The sequence below is a fragment of the Hordeum vulgare genome, chromosome 5H (genome assembly GCF_904849725.1).
Source record: "Hordeum vulgare subsp. vulgare chromosome 5H, MorexV3_pseudomolecules_assembly, whole genome shotgun sequence".
Lineage (NCBI taxonomy): Eukaryota > Viridiplantae > Streptophyta > Magnoliopsida > Poales > Poaceae > Hordeum > Hordeum vulgare.
In genome coordinates this window covers 548,990,748-549,012,748 of record NC_058522.1, presented here as the reverse complement: position 1 = coordinate 549,012,748, position 22,001 = coordinate 548,990,748, and the positions used below count along the sequence as shown (strand labels likewise).

Genomic DNA, 22,001 nt, shown 5'->3' with positions numbered 1-22,001 from the left:
CATGATCTTGATAGAACAAGAAGCTAGACCCAAAAGAGCAATAACACAACGCCTCCGGAAGAAGAGAATATGAACTAGCTCAAGCGGAAGAAGAGAATGAAGAAACAAATGACAACTATCATCACAATAGAATTGAAGAGCCTCCGGTCATAGAATTGACGTAGTGGTTAGAAAACCAACAACGAAAAGAATAAGATAGTAGTGGGCTTATGGAAATCATCTCAACAAATATGAGGTGACGAACAACCACTAAAAGGAACAAGGACAGATGAAAGCAAAGATATAAAAACTTCTTACACCGAGAAGATACATTCAGAACTGAGATTAATGACAAGCACCATGACAGCAACAATCCATAGGAAAAGCTTTAGGTGAAATCCAAACCAAAATAGCTCAATGAAGAAATCATGGGTTGAAAATTATCTCATGATCATAGAATTGGTGGTTTTAATTATCTCATTCTTGAAGAAAAAACTCTTCGAGTCTCCTACACTAACAAGAAGGCTATAATACCACCTCAAAGGATAAAGAAAGCACCATGCACTGAAAATGGAAGATAAAGAATACTTGAGGTACTCCAAGAGGAATGTTGAAGGACACTTTGAGAAAAAATCACATCCTTGAAGGATCACCATGACGAGCCTCCGTATGAAAAGGACGATGCAAAGATAAGAAGGATGAAAGAATAAGATTGAAGCCTTGCCAAGATTTAGATGAAGCAACACGAAGAGACACTTGAGAAAACTTGGAACTCCGGAAAAGAAAGATAAGAACACTAGAGCAAATGAATTGATATCATGAGGCACTCCGGAAGAAGAATTCAGATTACTATGAACAAGAATAAGAATTATGTTATGCTTATCCTTCATCAAGTTAAACTGATGACAATCAACGGATTTAGCATATCACTTATTCTTCTAAAAAGATTGAGGAGAGATATGAGCACAAACCAGAAGAAATCTTGAAAGAGGCACCGGTGAGAATTGAAATGAATGAGCCAACCCTGAATGACTGGAGATACATGAGAAAGAAGAGATCATGAGGCACCTTAGAGACAACTAGAACAAGGCACCGGATAAACGAGAGACAACGAAGAGACAACAATTGAGAAGAATTGAAGATGAAAGCTGAAAGCTGAGAACGAAGAATCTTCTAAAATGATGGCCTTCGGAGAATCGAGAATGAAACAATTCAGAAATGCACCGGATAGCAAGAAAGGGATTACTCATGATAGAAACAATTGAAGATGATAGCACCAAGCTGAAATGATGAATATCCAAGAGAGTGGACCAAGATTCGAGAAAAACACTCCTTCGAATTTGCAAGCTAAGAATGATGACGAGGAACAACACCAAGAATAGCTGAGACCTCCGGAATAAATAAGAATGCAAGATTGAGCCAAATATGAGAATTAATTCAAATAGAACTTGAAGAAGGGATATGACTGATGAAACTCATACTCACGTCATAGTTGAAAAGAATTAATGATCTCTGAGAAACGATTAAAAGAGTCAGGAAAGATCCTGGGAAAGAACCTGTGGGTTATGGGCCTACTCGAAGAAAATCACCGTTGAAACAATAGCTAGAACGAGGGATATTGCACCGGAATAAGAAAACTAGATGGGGTTGAGCACCTTGAAATAATGAAAGACCTGAAACAAGAAACTCTGAGGTATCTTCAACGCACCGGATGAAAACAGAGGAGTGAATAACCAAGATAGGTTGAAAGAATCTCCAACATGAAAGAGAATTACAAGGATGACAAGGATATGATGAACACGTATAGCTGAATTAAATTCACCGGAAAAGAACAAAATGAAGAAATGATGAACTCTACTCCTGAGAATCTTCACAACGAATTACCGACTACGAAAGGAAGACGAGATAGCGGAAGCACAATGAAATGAATGCGCTTGGATGAAATACAATCACCGAAGAAAAAGGGCGGGAGGGCGGGGAAAAACAAAGACGACTTGGGACAGATGAGATAACTCCGGAAAGAATTGAGGGAATCATCTGCAACAATTAGAGAGGATTGAATTCACTGAAGAGAAGCACACCGGTTGGAAAAGAATTGATATGAAAACTCCGGTAGACAAGAATTGACACGAGAATTGATTAAGCAAAAGGATTTGCATTCTCACATAAAAATATGAGAACACCTCTTGGAAAGATCTGAAATCACCACTTGACATCGAAGCAACTTGAATTACCATATTTCAACAAAACAAAGGGATGAGGCTTATGAAACAAGCCAGAACAAACTCATGAGAAAGATTTCCGTTCGATATTTTCGTGGAGAGGATCGCACGGGCACGATTTACAGAAGCCATCAAGTGCAAGGCAGTGCACCTGACATACGAAGCGTCCCCGAGTCGTAGCAAGCTACAAGGACTCTTTAAGACACAACGTGTACCTGTCACGCCCAAGATGCGACCCTATCCTCAATCTGGCACGAGGGCCTCGTCAGGGATAGAAGCGCATCTCGTCGTGTCGCAAGAATGGATATCGTTGCAAGTACATGTACTGAAAAGATGAGATATATAAAGGGTTGGCTTACACTCGCCACAAGCTACATCAGAGTCACATCAGTACATTACATAATCATCAAGAGTAAGAGCAGGGTCCGACTACGGATGAAAACAACGACAAAAGAAGAACAACGTCCATCCTTGCTATCCCAGGCTGCCGGCCTGGAACCCATCCTAGATCGATGAAGAAGAAGAAGAAGCAACTCCAAATGAACAATCAACGCGCTCGCGTCATGTAACCTTTACCTGTACCTGCAACTGGTGTTGTAGTAATCTGTGAGCCACAGGGAACTCAGCAATCTCATTTCCAAAGGTATCAAGACTAGCAAAGCTTAATGGGCGAGGTATGGTTAAGTGGTGAGGTTGCAGCAGCAGCTAAGCATATATTTGGTGGCTAAACTTACGATTACAAGAATTAGAGGGGGAAGATCTACGCATAACGGACGTGACTACTGATGATCAAATGAATGATCCTGTACACCTACCTACGTCAGACATAACCCCACCATGTCCTCGATCGGAGAAAGAACTCACGAAAGAGACAGTCACGGTTTCGCACACAGTTGGCAAGTTTTAATTGAGTTAACTTCAAGTTATCTAGAACCAGTGTTAAACAAAGTTTCCACGTTGCCACATAACCGCGGGCACGGCTTTCCGAAAGATTTAACCCTGCAGGGGTGCTCCAACTAGTCCATCACAAATTACCACAAGCCGCATAGAAATCCTCAATCACGAAGCTCGCGATCTCGTCGGATTCCCTAGTGGAAAACCTCAACTCTGAGATTACCCAAAGCATCACCGGAATCCCGATGCACAAGATATCTCGTCAAAGGTAAAACTAATCCAGCAAGGCCGCCCGGCGTGTCGACGATCCCGATAGGAGCCGCGTATCTCGTTCTCAGGACACGACGGATAAGCACAGCGTACGGTGGCCTGGTAGAAATCTCCCGAGTTGCCCCGGGTTGGCCCCGCAAACGGCTCTAGTTTTGGACCAGCACCAACAGCACTGGCCCCCCTGTATTATGTAGAATTACTCCTCGGGTAGCGCTAACTCCCTATGCATTTCAATATTATCAAGTTATTATGTTGGGAAAATGTAGAACCAAAGTTGAGCCTTGCCAGACCAGCCTTAATCTAAAACGAATTATCAAGGGGGTCCCCATAACAACCCCGATCTTGTTAGGAGCACTCGTTTATGGAACATAACACCGGTAGCCGAAACTAAGGGGGCAAAGGTCGAACAAAACACCAGGCTAGAAAGGCCGAGCCTTCCACCTTTTACCAGATATATAGGTGCATTAAATTAAATAGTATTAATATGGTGATATGACAAGGGACCCATGTTATCACATGGAAGCATCTGCACCTGCAACTAGCAACGCTAAACAGGGTTAAGCAAGCAGTAACATAGCCAATCAGTGGTTTGCTAGGTCGAACAGGTTGATGGTAATCATGGCATTGTTGAAAGGCTGACTTTAACAGGTGGTAGGCAACGAGACGTAATCGACAGAAGCGATAAACTAGCAAGGCAATGATAGTAATGGTATCTGGGGAAATGTTCATCTTGCCTGAGATCCCGCTTGGAAGAAGAATGCCTCCGTGAAGCAGACGAACCGACGTAGTCGAACGGGTCCTCACAATCCGGCACGCTGCGGAAATCTATCGAGACGAAGCAAACCGGAAACACAAATCAACACACAAAATTCACCACACGATGCACAATACATATGATGCATGAGCTACTGAATACATGCAAGTCACGGCATGACAAATCACACAATCAAACACTACACATTAAGTGAAGCTCAATATGCACGAGTTGCATATTGACGAAACTCCACGTTAATTATTTAGTTCACTCCCGATTATATACACGGCAATATTAATGTTGTCAAACATGCAAGAGGTGAAGCGGAAATTAAACTACCTATCTAGGCATTTTAAATGAGGTCGGAAATGACATATAGCACCTCCGAGACGACCCCATATGTTAAATTACAATTCTGTCCAGATCTGATTTAGTGCATTTAATTGGTTGCTAAACAGAAAAACAAATAGGTTCACGTGGTTCTACGCGTCGAGGCAAGCAATCTACACATAGAGAACATCTCCAACGGAGCTACGGATCAAAAGTTACAAGCACCGCAAGATATGATGGCATGAATGCAAAATGTGTGCAACGACATCTACGAGCGCATCAAAACAAACAACCAGCAAGAGAAAATGAAACTACACAAGATTCTAAGCAAGTTTCATGTATGACGCGATCAAAATGGAGCTACGGTTCGAAAACTACGAGCAAAACAAGAAAATACTACAATCTGCCAAAATCAGCCACATAGCATTTTCTACGCCTCACAACTTCGGCTACACAACTCCGATAAGCTCAAGCAAGGCATGGCACGGAAGAGGGCAAGAAGCACTACTACAAACATCTAACAACAACTAGCATGGCAGCGAGGAGCACTAGGAAAAGAAGACACAAAATGACATCTCGCATACTATTTCAGACTTAGAGAAAAATAACACCTCCTGAAAGTGCAGTTTTCAGCCTGAAGCAATATTGACAGCAGCAAAATCTATAGCTACAGGACTCCAAATGGCATTTAATCTACGATATACGGGCAGTCCGGATCGGCTCGAAAAATAAATACGGGCACAAACCTAATGGGACAACACGGTAAAACAGAGCATTTGGCACGTTAAACTACGTTAAATAAATATGCAAGTCTCAAAAACGGATACTACGCAAAATTCTACACGAAAAGCATATAAAAATCTTTGCGATCCGACATACGGATTAAAAGTTACGGGCGAAACAATATTCGTCTAAAACGTGTAATAAAACTAAATCAAAAAATCCTAAATGCTAACGGGCCGAATCTGGTGGCGCTGGACAACTAAATCTCGCACGAGCGGCAAATAAAGGGGACACTGGTCCTCACCTTGGGCCAACGGGCCAGGAGAGGAGGCGGCCTGGAAGAGGCTTGGCGACTGGGCCTCGGGCGCTCCTGGGCCGAGCGGGAGCCTTGCTGGGCCGTAGCCGGCCTGGAGGAGGCGCTGCAGGGCCTCGGGCGAGGAGCCGGGCAGGCGTGGGAGGGGCGAGGCGGTTGCCTCCCGCACGCGCACGGGCAATCGGCGGCCGGAGCTGCCCGCGGCGGCTCGTCGGCCTGGCACAGGGGCGCAGGCGGCGGGGAGACCGCGGGATCCGCCGGATCCGGTCGTGGCGAGACTGATCCTGGCGGCGGCGGCGCAAGGCGGCGGCCGGACGACGGGGATGCGGCGGCGGCGCACGACGAGCTTGCTCGGGCTGCACGGCGAGGCAGGGGGGGTCGACCGAGGCTCTGGTGGTTCCGGCCGGCGAAGGGCAGCAGTCAGCGGCGTCCACCCAGTGGTCGGAGCTCCGGCGTCCGGCGGGGAAGGTGCCGGCGATGGAGGTAGCGGGGTCGGGGCTCGGGAGGAGCACCTCGGCCAGGGGATGCACGGCGCCGACGGGGTGCCGCTGGGCTTGCACGGCGGCGGCGCGATTCGGGCTCGGGCGGGCCTGCGATGGGCTTCGCGGGCCCGGCGGCGCTGGCAGAGGAGAGAGAGTGGGGCGGCGTGGCTAGGGTTAGGTCTAGGTGGGGCGCGGATTCCGAGGAGAGATGAGAGGGGGCTGTCTAAATAATGGCTTGGGAGGGGTATTTATAGAGAAAAAGGGGGCTCGGTTAACCGGAATCGCGCTCCGGATCCAACCGCGGGGTCGGATTCGGACGATTCCGAACGCGGGTAAGGGTACGCGGCCGTGTAGAGGAAATAACCGGAGACGAGAGGGAGAACGGGCGGCGCGGCACGAATTTTAAAACACCGACAGACGTCCGACGGTTGACCGAATCCGGTGCCGCTACGGGCGATCGTTCGGGTACCAGACGGTCTCCGATCGCGACGAAATTCGACAGGCGGCCTCGCTATAACTAAACACGACCGCACGTCAAATCTCAACCCGATCAGAGAAAGTTTTAAACGCACTTTAAAAACAGGGTTTCGACGGTGCCGCGGGCGCGTGCGTGTGCGGTCGAACTCAGAACGGGCAACCACGAGAACCGGCAACAACTAACGGATGCAAGTTTTGAAAATGGGCGGCAACGGAGACGCCGATGCAATGCAGATGATGCGCATGATGCGATGATGATGCGACGACTGAAAATACCCACACGACGAAAACGGAAAGAAAAGGGGAAGCTTCTAGAACGTCGGCATCGGGCTGTCACACCTCCCTCCTATATATAGTGGTGATTTAGGGCTGATTTGAGACAACTTTTACAACGTGCAACTCAGATCTAGACACCATAGTTCTTCCTCTAGATCGTATTTCTGCGGAGTTCGGGCGGAGCCCTGCAGGAGTAGATCGTCACCACCACCGGAGCGCCGTCACGTTGGCGGAAAACTCATCTACTTCTCCGTCTTGCTTGCTGGATCAAGAAGGCCGAGATCATCGTCGAGCTGTGCGTGTGCTGAACGCGGAGGTGCCGTCCGTTCGGCACTAGATCGGAACGGATCGTGGGACGGTTCGTGGGACGGTTCGCGGAGCGGATCGAGGGACGTGAGGACGTTCCACTACATCAACCATGTTTCTTAATGCTTCTTGCTGTGTGATCTACAAGGATACGTAGATCCAAATCTCCTCTCGTAGATGGACATCACCATGATAGGTCTTCGTGTGCGTAGAATTTTTTTATTTCCCATGCAACGTTCCCCAACAGTGAGCTGCTAGGCCAAGTGATGCGGGCCATGCTATGGCGGTGATCGAGAGGGGAAGGGCGATATTGTGCCCAACAGATGCTCATGCTTCAACTGGAGACGCCAAAAACTACTATGGGTGTGCGTACATGATGGCACAAGCCGTGTGGCCGTGATTGCTGGGACCGGCGGCTACGAATGCTAGGATCTTCGACCACGGTTGCCGGAACTGACAACCATGGTTGTTGGGACAAACAACAACTAAACTGTGTGCTGGAACCCCCTGTCGGTGCTACGAGGTGATGGGGTTGTTGGAATCATGAGGTCGACGAGCTATGACCGAGACCGCGACCAATTGCGATGGTCATTGAGGGTTGCGCGATGCAACGATGACCATGGCTCGCTAGAACCATGCCCGTGACGAGTTTGTGATGTCACCACAATGAGATGCAACGATGGCCACACTGAGCTGGAACTGTCATCACGGGTTGTTGTGATGGCTCGACGGGGAGCTGCAACCAGTGCGTTGAAAAGCTACATCGGACATCGTCAAATGCTTGTATGGGCATGACGACGAACCGCAACCTGCACCACGGGATGCTCACGATGGTATGGGTAAGCTGCAACCAACACCATAGATAGCTATGATCGACGATTGGCTTTGCTACAACCGGCCACAGTGTGCGCGCGGGCGTGAAAATGTTGGTAGAGACGTAGACCGATGCTGGAACCGACACCCACAACTGCTATGATCGGGTTGAGAAATTGCAGTCAGTTGTCCCAACAGACGCAAAAATGTCGGTACTGAGATAGATCGATGCTGGAACAGACGCCCACAACTGCTGCGACCGTTTGCTTGGTTTTGCATTGTTTAAAGAACAATGATTCAACAAGACATGCAAATTCAAGGCATGTGAGAAATGGACTCCACCACCAATTTGTTTACTTAGTTTCATTTCAAAGTGGATGCATAAATCTTCACATCTTCATGGAGCTCAATAGCGGGTGTGGTGGTGCCAGTGGCGAAGCGAGCTATATGGCGAGGCTTGGCAGGCGCCATACCTAAATGTTGTCGCTCGCTGCAAATATACGTACGTGTCCTTTTTTTTAGACAAACGTACATGCAAATTTAAGTCTGAAGCTGAATTGTGCCTCCCGTTGGGCCTGATTGGCTGTTTGCTATTGGGCGTGGTTAGTAATCCACGTACGATACTAGTCCATGACAATAAAATTAGCGGTACACCCGAACCTTGCGACTGTTCGTAAGATCTTGATCGTACATAGTGGTGACGGCAGCGAAAGGCAGTAAGGAACGACAGGGTGGTAGCACCCAGCAGCGGCGGCCTTCGACTAGCCGAGTCGAAGGCGGCTACCAGCGATGACGACTCGGCAAACGCGGGGGTATGAGCAGATCAAGGATGACGTATAGTGGGATATTTCGTTGCCAGTACTTACTTATGGATTTTGATTGTATTTAATGAATATGAAGTAATATAGCTCTTGCATCATTATAGTATACGTCGTTTTGTTCTTCAAAAAATTCACCACACCTAAAAATTATTGCTGCCTCCGCCACTCGGTGGTGCATGACCATATTTGCAGATGTCATGTAGGTTGCCGCTAATGCTTTTATGGCAACATTACACCTGAATTTATAGAACCACTGCCTATTTATTATGGAGATTTTCACAATGCCACCCTTCAGTTTGATTATCTCTTGTTGATTAATAAGGTGGATGCTCGAGATCACTCTTTTCACAAGTCTTGTTGTTACTGGTATCAACTCTTCGTTTTCATTCATTCATGTAAGCTGGTGTGCTAGCGAGACGACTCATTTGTCGACAAGGGCGAGCGGCTCTTAAAAATGACATTGTAAACTTGGTTCTCACTGATTTGCCTCTTTGAGTAATACTCCCTTACTTCCAAAATAAGTGACTTAAAAGTGACTCAACTTTGCACTAAAGTTAGTGCAAAGTTGAGTCACTTTTAAGTCACTTATTTTGAGACGGAGGAAGTATAAATCTCACTTTACCCCGCACACACACAAAGAAAAAGAAGGTTGTGAGCACACTGTACACGTTCCACGTTGACACGCCGCAAACTAACGCCCGCTTAAGTGCGATTTGGACACTCTGGTTTGTTGCATATGAACCGTGACATGGACGCGCGTTTGTGTGCGTGCGTGTGTGTCCGAAGAGGAGCCATTCTGAGCCGCTCGATCGGATCTGCCGACGTCCCAACTACTCCTAGTCGCTTCAATACCACCATTAAATTAGCCCGCGAATTGGCCAATTGGGCTCATAAAAATCCCCGAAAGCAAACCTTTTCTCTTCCCCCCCCCCCCCCCCCCCCCTTCCTCCTCCGGTCCTCCCCCCATCCATCCATCCAGCCAGCGAGATCCACTCGACAAAACCCGATCGATCGCTCGACCGAAGCAGTTCAATCAATCACGGCACGATCCCCCGATCCAGCCCCCCTCCCCCTCCCCCTCCCCTCCACCACCTAGGGTTCGTCCCTCGCTCCCCCCCGCCATGTCCTCCTCAACGGCCTCCTGGTCGCGCTACGGCGCCGTCCCGGCCCCGGCCCCGCCCCCGCCGCCGCCGCGGCCCGACGCGAACGGCGACGGCGAGGCGCCCTCCTCCTCGTCCGCATCCTCCCCGCCGGCAGCGACGGCGGCGGAGGCGGGGGTGGCCTTCTTCTCGCGCGCGGGGGCGAGCGCCGCGGCGGCCGCGGCCGTGGGCCGGCCGCGGGCGTGGAGGGAGGTGCTGGACCACACGGCCTTCTCCCGCCCGGAGACCTGCGGCGAGGCGCGCGCCCGGGCGCGCCGCAACCTCGCATACTTCCGCGCCAACTACGCGCTCGCGGCGCTCCTGCTCGTCTTCCTCGGCCTCGTCTACCGCCCGCGCTCCATGCTCGCCTTCCTCGGCCTCTTCGTCGCCTGGCTCGCGTTCTACTTCGGCCGCGGCGGGGACGCGGGCCCGCTCGCCTGCCTCGGCCGCGACGTCGACGACCGCGTCGTGCTGGCCGCCCTCTCCGCCGCCACCGTGCTCGCCGTCGCGCTCACCCGCGCGGGCCTCAACCTGCTCGTCTCCCTCGTCATCGCCTCCGCCCTCATCGGCGTGCACGCCGCGTTCCGCATGAACGTCTACCTCGACGAGAGGGACGCCTTCGACGCCGACGCCGCCGTCTCGTCCTTCACGGGGAGCACCTACGGCTACAGCACGCTCCCGAGATGAGTGAGCCATTCGGTCAAAGGGCGTTTCTTCTCATCCTCTCTTCTTCCAGGATGTAATGCTACGGAAATTCAGTCTTTTGTAGTCTGTATGCGGTGTATAGGATCTTGTTTGCTTTCCCTTTTGTGGGGAGTTTTGGTTTCTTTGTAGTCCGCTTGGTGTTCAGGTGAAATTCTTAAGCCGATTGTGATGATCTGAAGCTGTTTTCAAAGGGGATTTTTTTGTAAGATGTTGCTCCAAGGTGTAAATCATCCCTCCTACTGACTAGTTGTTGTGGTACTAAAGATTGTGAAATTCAGTGTATCTTACTATGTTCTTATGCACATATCGTTGAGTCAATTAACAGAGTGACAGGGCCAACACAGAAGATTTGTTTCTTGGAAAAGCTGATACATGAAAGATATCAACTGATAGCTGAGCTCCAGAGTTGGGTTCATATCAACTGATAGGTGAGCTCCAGAGCTGATACATGCTTCTCTGTTTTCTTTTCCTCACAACTTTGGAGAACAACAATTGTTTTCGATGATGGTAATCCTCACTTTAAACTCCAATGTATGAATATACTAACAGAGTAACAGGTCAGCACAGGAGATTCTTAGGAAATCTGACACATGAAAGAGATCAAGTGACAGAGTGAGCCCAAGAGTTGGTTTCATGTGACCAGTACAAAAGGTAGATTGTTGCTTTATTTTTTCTTCGCAACTTTGGAAAATGACAATTGATCTTGATGGTGGTATAATTCTCACTTGTAAAGAACAGAAAACTGCATTCATCTATGTAATCATATAACCCTCTTGGCATTGCATTACGGTTGCTGTTTACTAAAAGATTATGCCCCCAATTCCAAGAGTATGTTCCCTGTGTTCACTAAAGATTATGCCCCCAATGCTAAGAGCATGTTCCCTCCACCAACATCCTGATGTTTTTAATCCTCCTTACAACAGATGCACAAATGTGACCAGCCTGTAATAACTTCAGAGTCAACTGTTCCCAGAATATATATAGGGCCCAATGATAAATTAAGTCCCACTTGGACCATGTCTTCAGCTAACTTAAGCCACTGTAGGCTTGGCATCGATGGCTTGCTTGAGCTTCCTCCCTAGCGCGGAGGCAAGGGGAGGTGGCACGGCATTCCCAATCTGCCTGTGCTTGCTCTGGATGTTGCCAGCAAAACGGTGGCCATCAAGTAGGCCCTGCATTCATGTCATGTCGTGGGATCAGATCATAGATCTTCAGAAAGATAGCAGCAGATCTGATTCATGGCATCGTGCATTGGATTCTGATGATCTGCCTGTGCCTGCCCTGGAGGTTAAGCCAGACGGCAAACGAGGCAATTGTGCTTGCACGTGCACACAACTATGAGCTGATTCCGATAAAATAGCTCAATCTACTCTAGTAGCATTAATGAGAACAGAATCTACTGTCAACTATGCTTCATTTTAGCCAAGTGTAATTGCCAAAGCACCAGTGGATGTATTGCTGTGTACTACCCACTCTATGCAGTAGAATGCTTGGTAGTATGTTCACAGATGGGGATATTGACAAGGGGTACTTGGTTACCTGGGATCGCGCACATTCACGAACAGTGATGATCCTGTCCTGATCAGGGTGGAAGCACATGCCGACCTTGCACATCGGCTGGGGATCCGTCACTGATGTGGGGAAGTTGCCCTCCCAGTCCAGCCTCCCATACAGTCCTTTCCACTGATTGTTCCTCTTGGCTGTGTTGGGCAAGCACCAGGGGATCAGCTCCAACGTTTGCCCCGTCGATAGCTTCACCTATGGCATTCACATGATGAAAATTAGCTGCTAGTACATCACATGGTTGGTTACCAAGAATGTAGAGAGCAGCATAAAAAGTGAATAATATGATGAAACTGAATGCTACCTTCTCATCTGGCAGGTCATGCCAGTCACAGCCAGGGCGCTTGGGGATGTGCTTGCACCTTATGAGATTCAGCTGGTTCATCTCTTTGGATTTGTGGTCACTCAGAGAAAGCACATCGCCTCGAATCTTCTTCTGGAACCAGGAGATGGGCTCGTTTCCATACTGCAGCACACAAGGAGAAAGAAAATTCAGCTTCTACAGATCAAGAACATTGACTGATACTGACACAAGAAACTTGAGTGGAGTAGGGATTCTGTGATACAGTACCTGCATTGTTGGTTTGCTGGTGCCATTCTCCACTGGTGGTAGATCGCCGATTGTATCCCTGACTGTCATAGGGCGGAAAGGAGCCCCTCCAGCGGTACTCCTAGCAGTGGCATAATATTTGCCTCGTGGAAGATTGATCTTCAGCTCAGGGCTCGCGAAGAAGTGCATCGGATCAGGCCAGTCAGGAAGAGTCTCCCCAGGCGCGGCGGCCCAGATGAACGCCCTTTTCCTGGACTGTGCGACACCGTAAGCACCTGCCTCTAAAATGCCGAATCGAACCTATGAACATGCAGACAAGGTTCAGAACATATGGAGGGGAAACAATGCCAGTAACACAATTAAGCACAAACAGAGTAGAGAAAGTGTCAAGCAGCACCTGATAACCCATCTCCAGGAGTGATGCTAGCGTCAGTCTGAAGGTTTGGCCTTTGTTGAATGAAACAAAGTTCCTGACATTTTCCAAAAGGAAGAACCTAGGGCGGAAATACTCCGCAAAGGACAGGAATGCCAAAATCATCTCGCACTGAACTTTGCTCCATGGAGTCTGGTTGAATCTGTTCATCCCGGAAAATCTCTGAGAAAGGATGAACAGCTAGTGTCAAGCAACATTGCTGAAGATTAACAGAGCATCAAGCATTTTCCTGGTGTATAGGTGAAACAACTGACCTGTCATGGAGGGCCACCATTGATGAACTCTATTTCACCAGGCACAGGGAGATTCTTAACCTTCACATCTGAAAGTTTAGCTGCTCCTGCAGAAGCCTCGGAAGTCGAGACACAATCATCGACATTGCCACACTTGTCCATTGTCGCCCTGCAAAGGCGAAAAGTCACAATTGAGTTGGAGATACAGGAGTAATGTGCTTAGTACATCCAAAGGGGAAAATGGATTTTGCATACTTCAGAACCACATTGCAGTTCTCCACAAACACTGCTGCTTCAGGATGATTTTGAACAAATGCTTGCCCAGCAGGTTCTTCATATTCGATCGCCCATTTTGTACGTGATGCACCTGTAGAGTTGAATGATCAGAAGGTATGTGGAGGCCAAGGTGTGTTTTGTCTACCAAAATACACATGCACATCTAATGAAAAACATGCAAATGGAAAATACATTACCAGATAGCTGCAACAAAATGAACGCAAAGGTAACTGGGGAAAATCAAAAGCTGAATTTCGGCAATATCGTTCTGACCTGTTTGAGAGCTCCAGTATCAGGTTCATATAAATGTTCACAGTAGAAGGCATGCTCAACCACTACTGGAAGGTTTGAATTTAAAAGGTCATCCTTTGTTGTAACCTCACATTTTCCCTCTATCATCGCAACAGGCACACTCACTATATCTTCACTGTAGCACACCTGGATCAAACAACAAAGAAAATTAGATTAAAGTCCAAGTGTAAAAAACATAAAGTTAGGTGGAATCACAGGCATAATATGATGGTAATGATGCACATAAAAAATGTGGTAAACATAAGGCAGAGTGCCAAACCTCTCTGATATCTGAAGAGTAAGCTTTATCCGATGAAATATCATCGGGCCTGTATAGCCTTCTTACACTGACTTTTATTGATTCTAGATTAGCTTTATAAGATCCAGTAGCAGCATTGACACTCTGCAAATGGCATACCACATAGGGCTTCAGGCCCACATTTCTTCCAGCCCTGTAGGTCCCACGGCCCGCGACTCGAGAGAAAAACTCGGGCTTGATGTACAGGAAGTCGTGAACATTGTATGTGGCCTTCTTGAGGACAAAGCTGGTCTCGGACAGTTTTTTGAATTCATCACCGACCGCTTCTCGCTCCTCGCAAGAACTGCAAGTGGCGGTTCCGGCGCCCATTTTCTCATAAGGAAGGGAGAAAAAGGCACCTTTCTCAGGACAGTATAGACTTTTGCAGATATACTCCACCGGCAAACCTTTCTTCTTCCTATACTCTGCATTAGCCCTCTCCACCCTTATAGCTTCTAGCTGCTCTTTTCTGCACTTGTGGCCCAAGGAATCAGCTGGAAGTTGACAGTCACTGATTCTTTCATGTCACATACTTGGAAATCTAAACAGTCATTGGTAAAGAACACCTCCCTTTTGTTTGCGGCGTTGCCGAGGGCAGTGTGTGAACCATTTTGCAGAACTCTTCCATGAATCATTTGTGTGCCATCATGTGTCTCGTACATATACTCAACAAGATACATGATGGCTTCTCCTGAACCATCTTCCATTGTGACTGCACCACCAACAACAATGCTGAGATCTCCAACTCTAACACTTCTGTACAGAGCTTCTCTAGAGAGTGTTTTTCCAACTGTTTGATCTTCCCATTTGATTTCTTTACAAGCACTCAAGACTGAGTTTCGAGACCTTGTTGATGGCGAGGTCCTCAAAACATGTTCCTCACCAACTTCAACCTCCCCTTCAACATCATCATGTTCATTTTGTTCTTGTTCCTCCTCAATTTCATTTGGTTCATTATTCTCATCTCCCTCCTTTAAGTCCTCTGGAAAATGGGTTGCATAGTAATCACCCCATATCCTGCTGATCAACCTTGTGGTTGTTGCACGCATAAGTTTTCTTTTGGATGTTGGGGCCATTTTTGCACTGGGATCCAGATTATCTCCTCTCACCGCTTGAGATTTCTTCTTCATCGCTAGCTTTGTGTGCCTTCTTGCTTCCATCTTCGCGACAAGGGATGTGACAAAGGCACACCGCCGAATAGACTCTTCTGGATAACTTGCAAACTGCTGAAGAATTATCTGTCCATGCACCACAACGTATCTTTCAACAAGTATTGCATTTGTTGAAATGAATGCAAGGTGCCCACCATATTCTGATACTTCCTTGATAACATCAGCGAACGAGAGTTTTGAAGCACGAGTTTGTTCCTTTAAAAGGGCGATGATGCCGACGGCCAGTCTCGCTGTTTTAAGGACAGTGTCACACCATGGCGCATAATGCTTCGTTGGCTGACGTAATTTGTACCTGACATAATTTAAAATCATGTATGAAGTAAATGGAAGGTTTAATAGGAAGGAATTGCAAGATTCCATGCATAAAATAAAATAGTGTAACAGGTGTGCTTATAAGTACAATAGTACATAATGAATTAGAGTTGCATGAGTTCTTACCAAGCTATGTCGGTTCGAATAGATAAGCAGACCATTGAGCCACCAAATTCTACAACCCATTACTTGATGGGACTTAGATAAATTGGAATTCCTTGATCTTCCTGACAGATTTACTCGAGGAAGAAGATAACTCTTCTGTCTCAGCTGTTGAACATAAGGTGCCATCGTCATCTCTCATACAACCAGCCCAAAGATAACAATATCATTTTCAGCACGTGGTTTCATGGGGATGAGCTCCAAAGGCATGAATCTGGAATCTAAATTATATAAAGCCCAATTGTTGAGTATTCTTACTGGCAGCATGCCATCTTCGCCGTCAAGCATGTACTCATCCATCTCCATATCACATGGTGTATAGTATGCTGGCAGTGGGTAGTCATTGGCAATCTCAGCTTCAATGATCTTGATGTAGGCATTTTTATTTTTCTGTGAACTTCCACTCTTGGCTCTCGCCTTTTTCATTTCCCACTCTTCCTCTTCTTGCAACAACCTTGCTAGTTTCTCTTCTTCATCCTCATTCTCGGTCAGCTGCAGCTCCTTGCACCGCCCATCCTTGATCGTCAGAGTTCCATGTGAGGCCAAAGCTGCCGTCTTGCTGAATCCCACCCTAGATTTACACTCATTTCTTAGTGCCACAAGAGCAGGCAGCGTCGACAACATATCATCATCGTTGTTTGTTGCATGATCCAGTGCAGTGAGTTGGTTATGTACAAACTCACCGATGGAGATCACAAAGTCCTTGCTTGGTTTTCCATTGAAGCCGCTTCTCGATTTAATGGAACGAACAACACCGGCAAGCAGCTCTTCCAGGCTCAGCAAGGGGTTTCCGCCGACCGATCTAGCTAGCTTCCTGTAAACTTCAATACATGCATGAGCTTTTTGGCTGAAAAGGTCAAAATGAGATCTGTAGCTTTTTGTGGGCTTCACGCATATATAGCCAGCTAATTCTGTTGAGACCCAAATTACCGCAGCGCCTTCCTTATAGCCGGAAATTGCCCATCCCTTAATCCGCCCAAATCCGACACACCGTATTCCCTTTTTTCTGTCCTTTTTTATATGATTATCAAATGGCATGACAAGAGCTGTCATGGAGACACCATCACTCTGAGACATTTCGAACGGTTGCAGATTACCATCTCTACCATGCAGTATGAAATTGATGAGTTCTCTACGGCATTGCTCATCTTCAGGTCCTGTTCTTGTCAACCTAATTGCCTCTGTTTCCTCCTCAGTTCTGATTTCCGTGGTTGTGATAGGTGAATCCTCTTCAGATAAGTCAAATGCCTTTTAATTGAAATTCGAACGGGCAGCTTCTCTCTTTGGTTTCTTGCAGACAATGGCACCGTGACCACTGTTGGTGTTAACATTGCTCTCCTCAATTATATTCTCATTGTCGCTTTTAGGTTTTGCTTGGCGCCTCTTTGTTCCTGGAAGCGACAAAAATGTTGGGCCCATTTTTTGATAGAAATGTTAGACACATTTTTCAAAAAAACTGTTGGACACACTGAAAGAACTGTATGCAGTGCAAGTAAGTATGGATCAGATGAATCCCATACATAAAAATATTTACACGGCTATTTAACTACTCATTCTTTGATCGATCCAATATATTGTTGAATGATTCGTTAAATGCATGAGATGGCAAATGTACCAACAAATTACAACGGTGTCCCAATCCATAGTTTCATATACTTCACCGCACACAAACTTATAAAAATAACAATATTATGAGAGTGTAATTTGATAATATGGAGAAGTGCAATGTTGCGGAAACTATAGCATTTCCAGGAATAAGTTTATCTAAAATTTAGGAACAGAATTAGTAAGGTAATTATATATACCTGCAGTACCAGTAGAATGTGGAGAGTTCGGCATAATTCCCTTGTAAAGTTTAGAATCAAGTAGATGTATTGATTAAAAGTTTAGATAGATGTAGCAAATGAAACTACAATTTCAAGAGTCTAGCGGTTACACCGCATTAACACATTTTCAAACGAGGACATATATAGTTTCAGGGGTAGACGGTTTTTTTTTAAAAAAAAAGGAGGTTAAACCCCCGGCTTCTGCATCAATCGATGCATGCGGTCATCTTTATTAATTATTCTAAAAAGGTCTGATAAAAACATACATCAACCCACCCGAAGCCACCACTCACACCTACAAATTCGATAACATGAAGTGCTCTCACTCCCCATATCTAAAACCGGTGTCGTCACCAATTCACTCACATAACGTACCGGGACCAACAACCGATGCAGCAGACCTGAAGTGCATACCACATGCACATGTTTTAGGAGCCGTCATCATCTTCATACCACTGACCCATCTTCAGAAAAGAGATCCGCATCATCCTTGCAAGTTCATACATACGTCGACACCACCACGGCGCCCAACGGCCCCATCGCCCTGCGCTCATACGTACAGACACCAAGACTCTGGAAGAACTGTCATGCGTAGCACTTGCCAACTAGGCATGACTTGACAGCTCCATGCAAGACGAAGCCACTCCACCTCCTGCCTCTGTCATCCAACGTTGCTCCACAAATGATGTTCCCAAGAGAAAAACGACACCGGAGTATCACCATCGTCCGATCTGTAAGACCAGATCCCAGGGTTTCCGCTGAAGCAGTGCACCAGCAGCAGCTGCCGAGGATCCACATAGTGCCCACCACCACTCAACCCTCAGCTTACCTTGCCGGTGCAATCTATGGATCTCCACCAAGGGCAGGTCACAGATTCACCACCACAGAAACCAAGACTCCTGCGCAACATAACCATAGATTAGACCATTAGAGAAACGTGCTAATTAGAAGTTCAGATGCGAAAACACATATCTACACAAACATAACTAGATGCTTACTGGAAACTTTCTTACCCACAAAACTTCTTGCAGATATCTAAACACGTCCTGATAGGACAACTTCATAGTCTTGCATGCTTATAACCTAGAAGCTGCTATTTGTCTCACTTCATTCAACTGCGTGCGAGTTGCATTTGGGCCTCCAGAGAGAGCCAATTAATGACTACATAGGCTTTCATTTCGATTCCCACTGACTAAATGGTTTCTTGACTTGTGTTTCTTTTCTCATATGGCTGGTTGCATGATAATTGGTCTTAGTGACTTCCTTTTGTTTAAGTTTGATTTAGTATTTGTAGGGATGCAAGTTTCGAACTACACAAATACAACTAGCTATGTCACCATAAATCAAGCGTAGAAGCTTCACCCAGATTCAAGCCAGGCATGTGACGAGACGTCACCATGTATAAATCGAAAATAGAATCACAGTAAGCCAGATTCAATCCAAAAGGGTGATGAAATGCCAAGTACACGAAGCGTTCAGAAGAAATAGAGCAACTAAGAGCAGATGGACAAAAATGGGGGGAGGCGCCAATGCATCCTATGGGCAACTGGTCACATAACTCCACTTAAAAAAGCAAGATCTACAGATCTGCAAGAAGTATCCATCAACCATCGGTTACGAGCCCCCCGCAAGAAAAAAAACAAAACAAAAAAACCAATCGGTTGCAAGTTCAACAGAGGAGAGCGTTAATTACCCCGTCGGTGCAATCTACATCTCCACCAAGGACAGATCACATATCCACCACCAAGGTTAAAACTCTTGCAGAACAAAGCAATGGAATACATCTTAATCGAAAGTCCAGATGCGGAATATATGCAAACACAACTAGATGTAACCATCAATTATGGCTGCATGCATCGATTGATGCAGAGTCCGAGGACTCGTTTCCTCCTTTTCAAAAAAAGATGTAACCATGAATTAGGCAGAGAAGCACGTTCATCTGGTTTCGAACTACACAAATACAAACAGCGACACCACCATTATATTTATAGATCAGATTGTAGAAGCACCGTCATCCGGATTCAAACCAAACGAAAGGGATGATGAGATGCAAGTACAGAGGGTGATCGGAACATATGAGTAGGCCAATCAAGCAAAGGGAAAGATGGATGGAAATGGGGAGAGGCGCCGGAGACAGGGATCCACAGAAGAAAGCAAGATCAAGCCAAAAGAATAAAACACGATATAAACATGGTCGCACTATGATTTGTTGCATTTTTATTTTTGCAACAAACGACTTGTTGCAGAATTTCTTTTTGTGTTTTCAGGTTTTTTGTAATATGAGTGTTGTTGCGGAAGAAACTTTTACAATAAAGGTATTTTTGCAAAAAAATTACAATAAAGATGTAGTGGCCGCGCAGGTCATGCATGCATGGCACACACATCACGCGCTGGAGGCGACGGACGCACGATGCTGGATCAGCCGGTTGTTTCCAAGCTTTTCCCGATAAAAAAAAAATCCACACACACATGATGCTACTAGTATATCCATCCAAGGCTACGACGCCCAAGGAAATATGCAGGACAAAAGCATGGCGTCACCGATACAAACCGAGGAAGCAGAGAGAGAGAGAGAGAGACGCAAATTAACCAAACCAACGGCCTGAATTGACACTAAATACGTAGAAAACGAGTAGGCCAAGCAAAAGCAGATGGACAGAAATGGGGAGAGGCGCCGGTGACACGGCTCCACAGAAGAATTCAAGAGCAAGCCAAAAAAAAAAAACAGGATATATATAAACATGATCGTGGCCCTGCCCGGCCGGCCGGTTGGCCATCATGATCCATCCAAGGACAAAAGCAAAGATCCAGGACAAAAGCATGGCGTCTAGACTATAGTAAAACGAGGTAGAGAACCACATGTAAAACCCGATGTGAAGAACCTCAGCAGGACGCGGAGGAAGCCCATCTACACCCACCATGGAGGCGAGAACGCGAGATCCTCGACCAAAACTCACCGAAAGAAAGAAAGATGGGAGAAAACCTCCCCTGCCTGGTCGACTATATATCATTCATCCAAGGCTACGGTATGACGCCCCAGCAAAGATCCGGACTGAAGAATGGCGTCGGGAGCATGTGAACAACAGAACAAGTTAGTGGAAAACACCGGTGGCCGGTAGGAACCGGTAGAGAGGACGTGGACGAAGCCTCACGAAGATCATCGGCAAAACGATGTACCGACCACAAAGATCCACCATCAAAAGTTCAGAACCCAGCCACTGAAAGATCTGGAGAAATCGCGTGGCGTCAAAGGAGTACACGCCAACGCGATCGGCAAATCAAACCCGAAACAGGAAACCTACAGATCATCGGCAAAAACGTCCAAATCCTTCCCCAAAAACCAAAACCAAAACCACACGACGAAGAAACCAAGCCGAGACAAGAGACGGCGAGCAAAGCACGCACACATGCGGTGATATGTGACATGTCTTACCGGGGCAGGCGGGGAAGGAACCGGCCGGCCGGCCGGCTAGCCCCTCCGGCCTCCGGCCGTCCGTCGTCGAGAGAAGAAAGCGTGCGCGTGAGGGGGAAGAGGGATGGGGCGTCTCGTATCGTCAGCTAGCTAGCTAGCTAGCCGAGCGAGAGGAGAGGAGACGCGTGTGGAGGAGTGAGGATTGGAATGGAGGCGGGGCGGCAATAATGCTAAACATACAAAAACTTACAAAGGTTTACTTAACCTTCCAAACTAACTCTTCTCTCTCCCCTGATTTTTAGTGGGGATGAGCCCCTCATCCCTCAATTATCAATCAAAAATGCTAGACCTACAAAAACTTACAAAGGTTTACTTAACCTTCCAAACTAACTCTTCTCTTCCCCCTGATTTTCAGTGGGGGTGGGGCCCCTCATCCCTCAATTACCAATCACAATCTTACACATCAGTTTGTACGTAAAATCTTTACGTAAGCCTTTGTAGGTGTAGCATTACTCATTACCAATCACAATCTTACACATCAGTTTGTACGTAAAATCTTTACGTAAGCCTTTGTAGGTGTAGCATTACTCGCGGGGCGGGGGTATAAACGAAAATGCTAGACCTACTCCTACATAAGTTTACTAAACCTTCCAATAATCTAAACATGCCCCCTTGATTTTCAGGGCTGGGTGGGCCTCATCCTTCTCTTAATCCAACACTTCTTCTTCGGTACAACCCCAAAACACAAGGACGGCTGAGATTAAACGATACCCCTTCATAACAAAGGCAGGATTGTCTTTTTCCCCGTCCCGACTTACGCGCGGCAGCCCGACGGGCGCCAGTTGACGAAACGACGACGTACAGGAGCCCCGTATACGCGTCGTACCCGCGTCCCACCCCGCTGCGACGTGGCGTCGCCACGTCAGTCTGACCGCGGTCAATCCGTCGGTTCCCGAGACCATGACATTA

At 47.0% G+C, this 22,001-nt stretch overlaps 1 protein-coding gene and 1 pseudogene across 1 annotated transcript; one reads left to right on the top strand and one right to left on the bottom strand.

Moving 5' to 3' along the window:
* Nucleotides 1-9,622: 9,622 nt before the first annotated feature.
* On the top strand, nucleotides 9,623-10,786 carry LOC123452739 (PRA1 family protein E-like). The gene has a single exon (XM_045129450.1). It carries the CDS (start codon nucleotides 9,782-9,784, stop codon nucleotides 10,484-10,486), a length of 705 nt encoding a protein of 234 aa, XP_044985385.1. The 5' UTR covers nucleotides 9,623-9,781; the 3' UTR covers nucleotides 10,487-10,786.
* Nucleotides 10,787-11,161: 375 nt separating this feature from the next.
* LOC123397242 lies at nucleotides 11,162-20,541 on the bottom strand (annotated as a pseudogene).
* Between the last annotated feature and the right edge of the window lie 1,460 nt (nucleotides 20,542-22,001).

Excerpts from the sequence above, each read along its gene's own strand:
- LOC123452739 (XM_045129450.1), top strand. The coding sequence starts at position 9,782 with ATGTCCTCCTCAACGGCCTCCTGGTCGCGCTACGGCGCCGTCCCGGCC.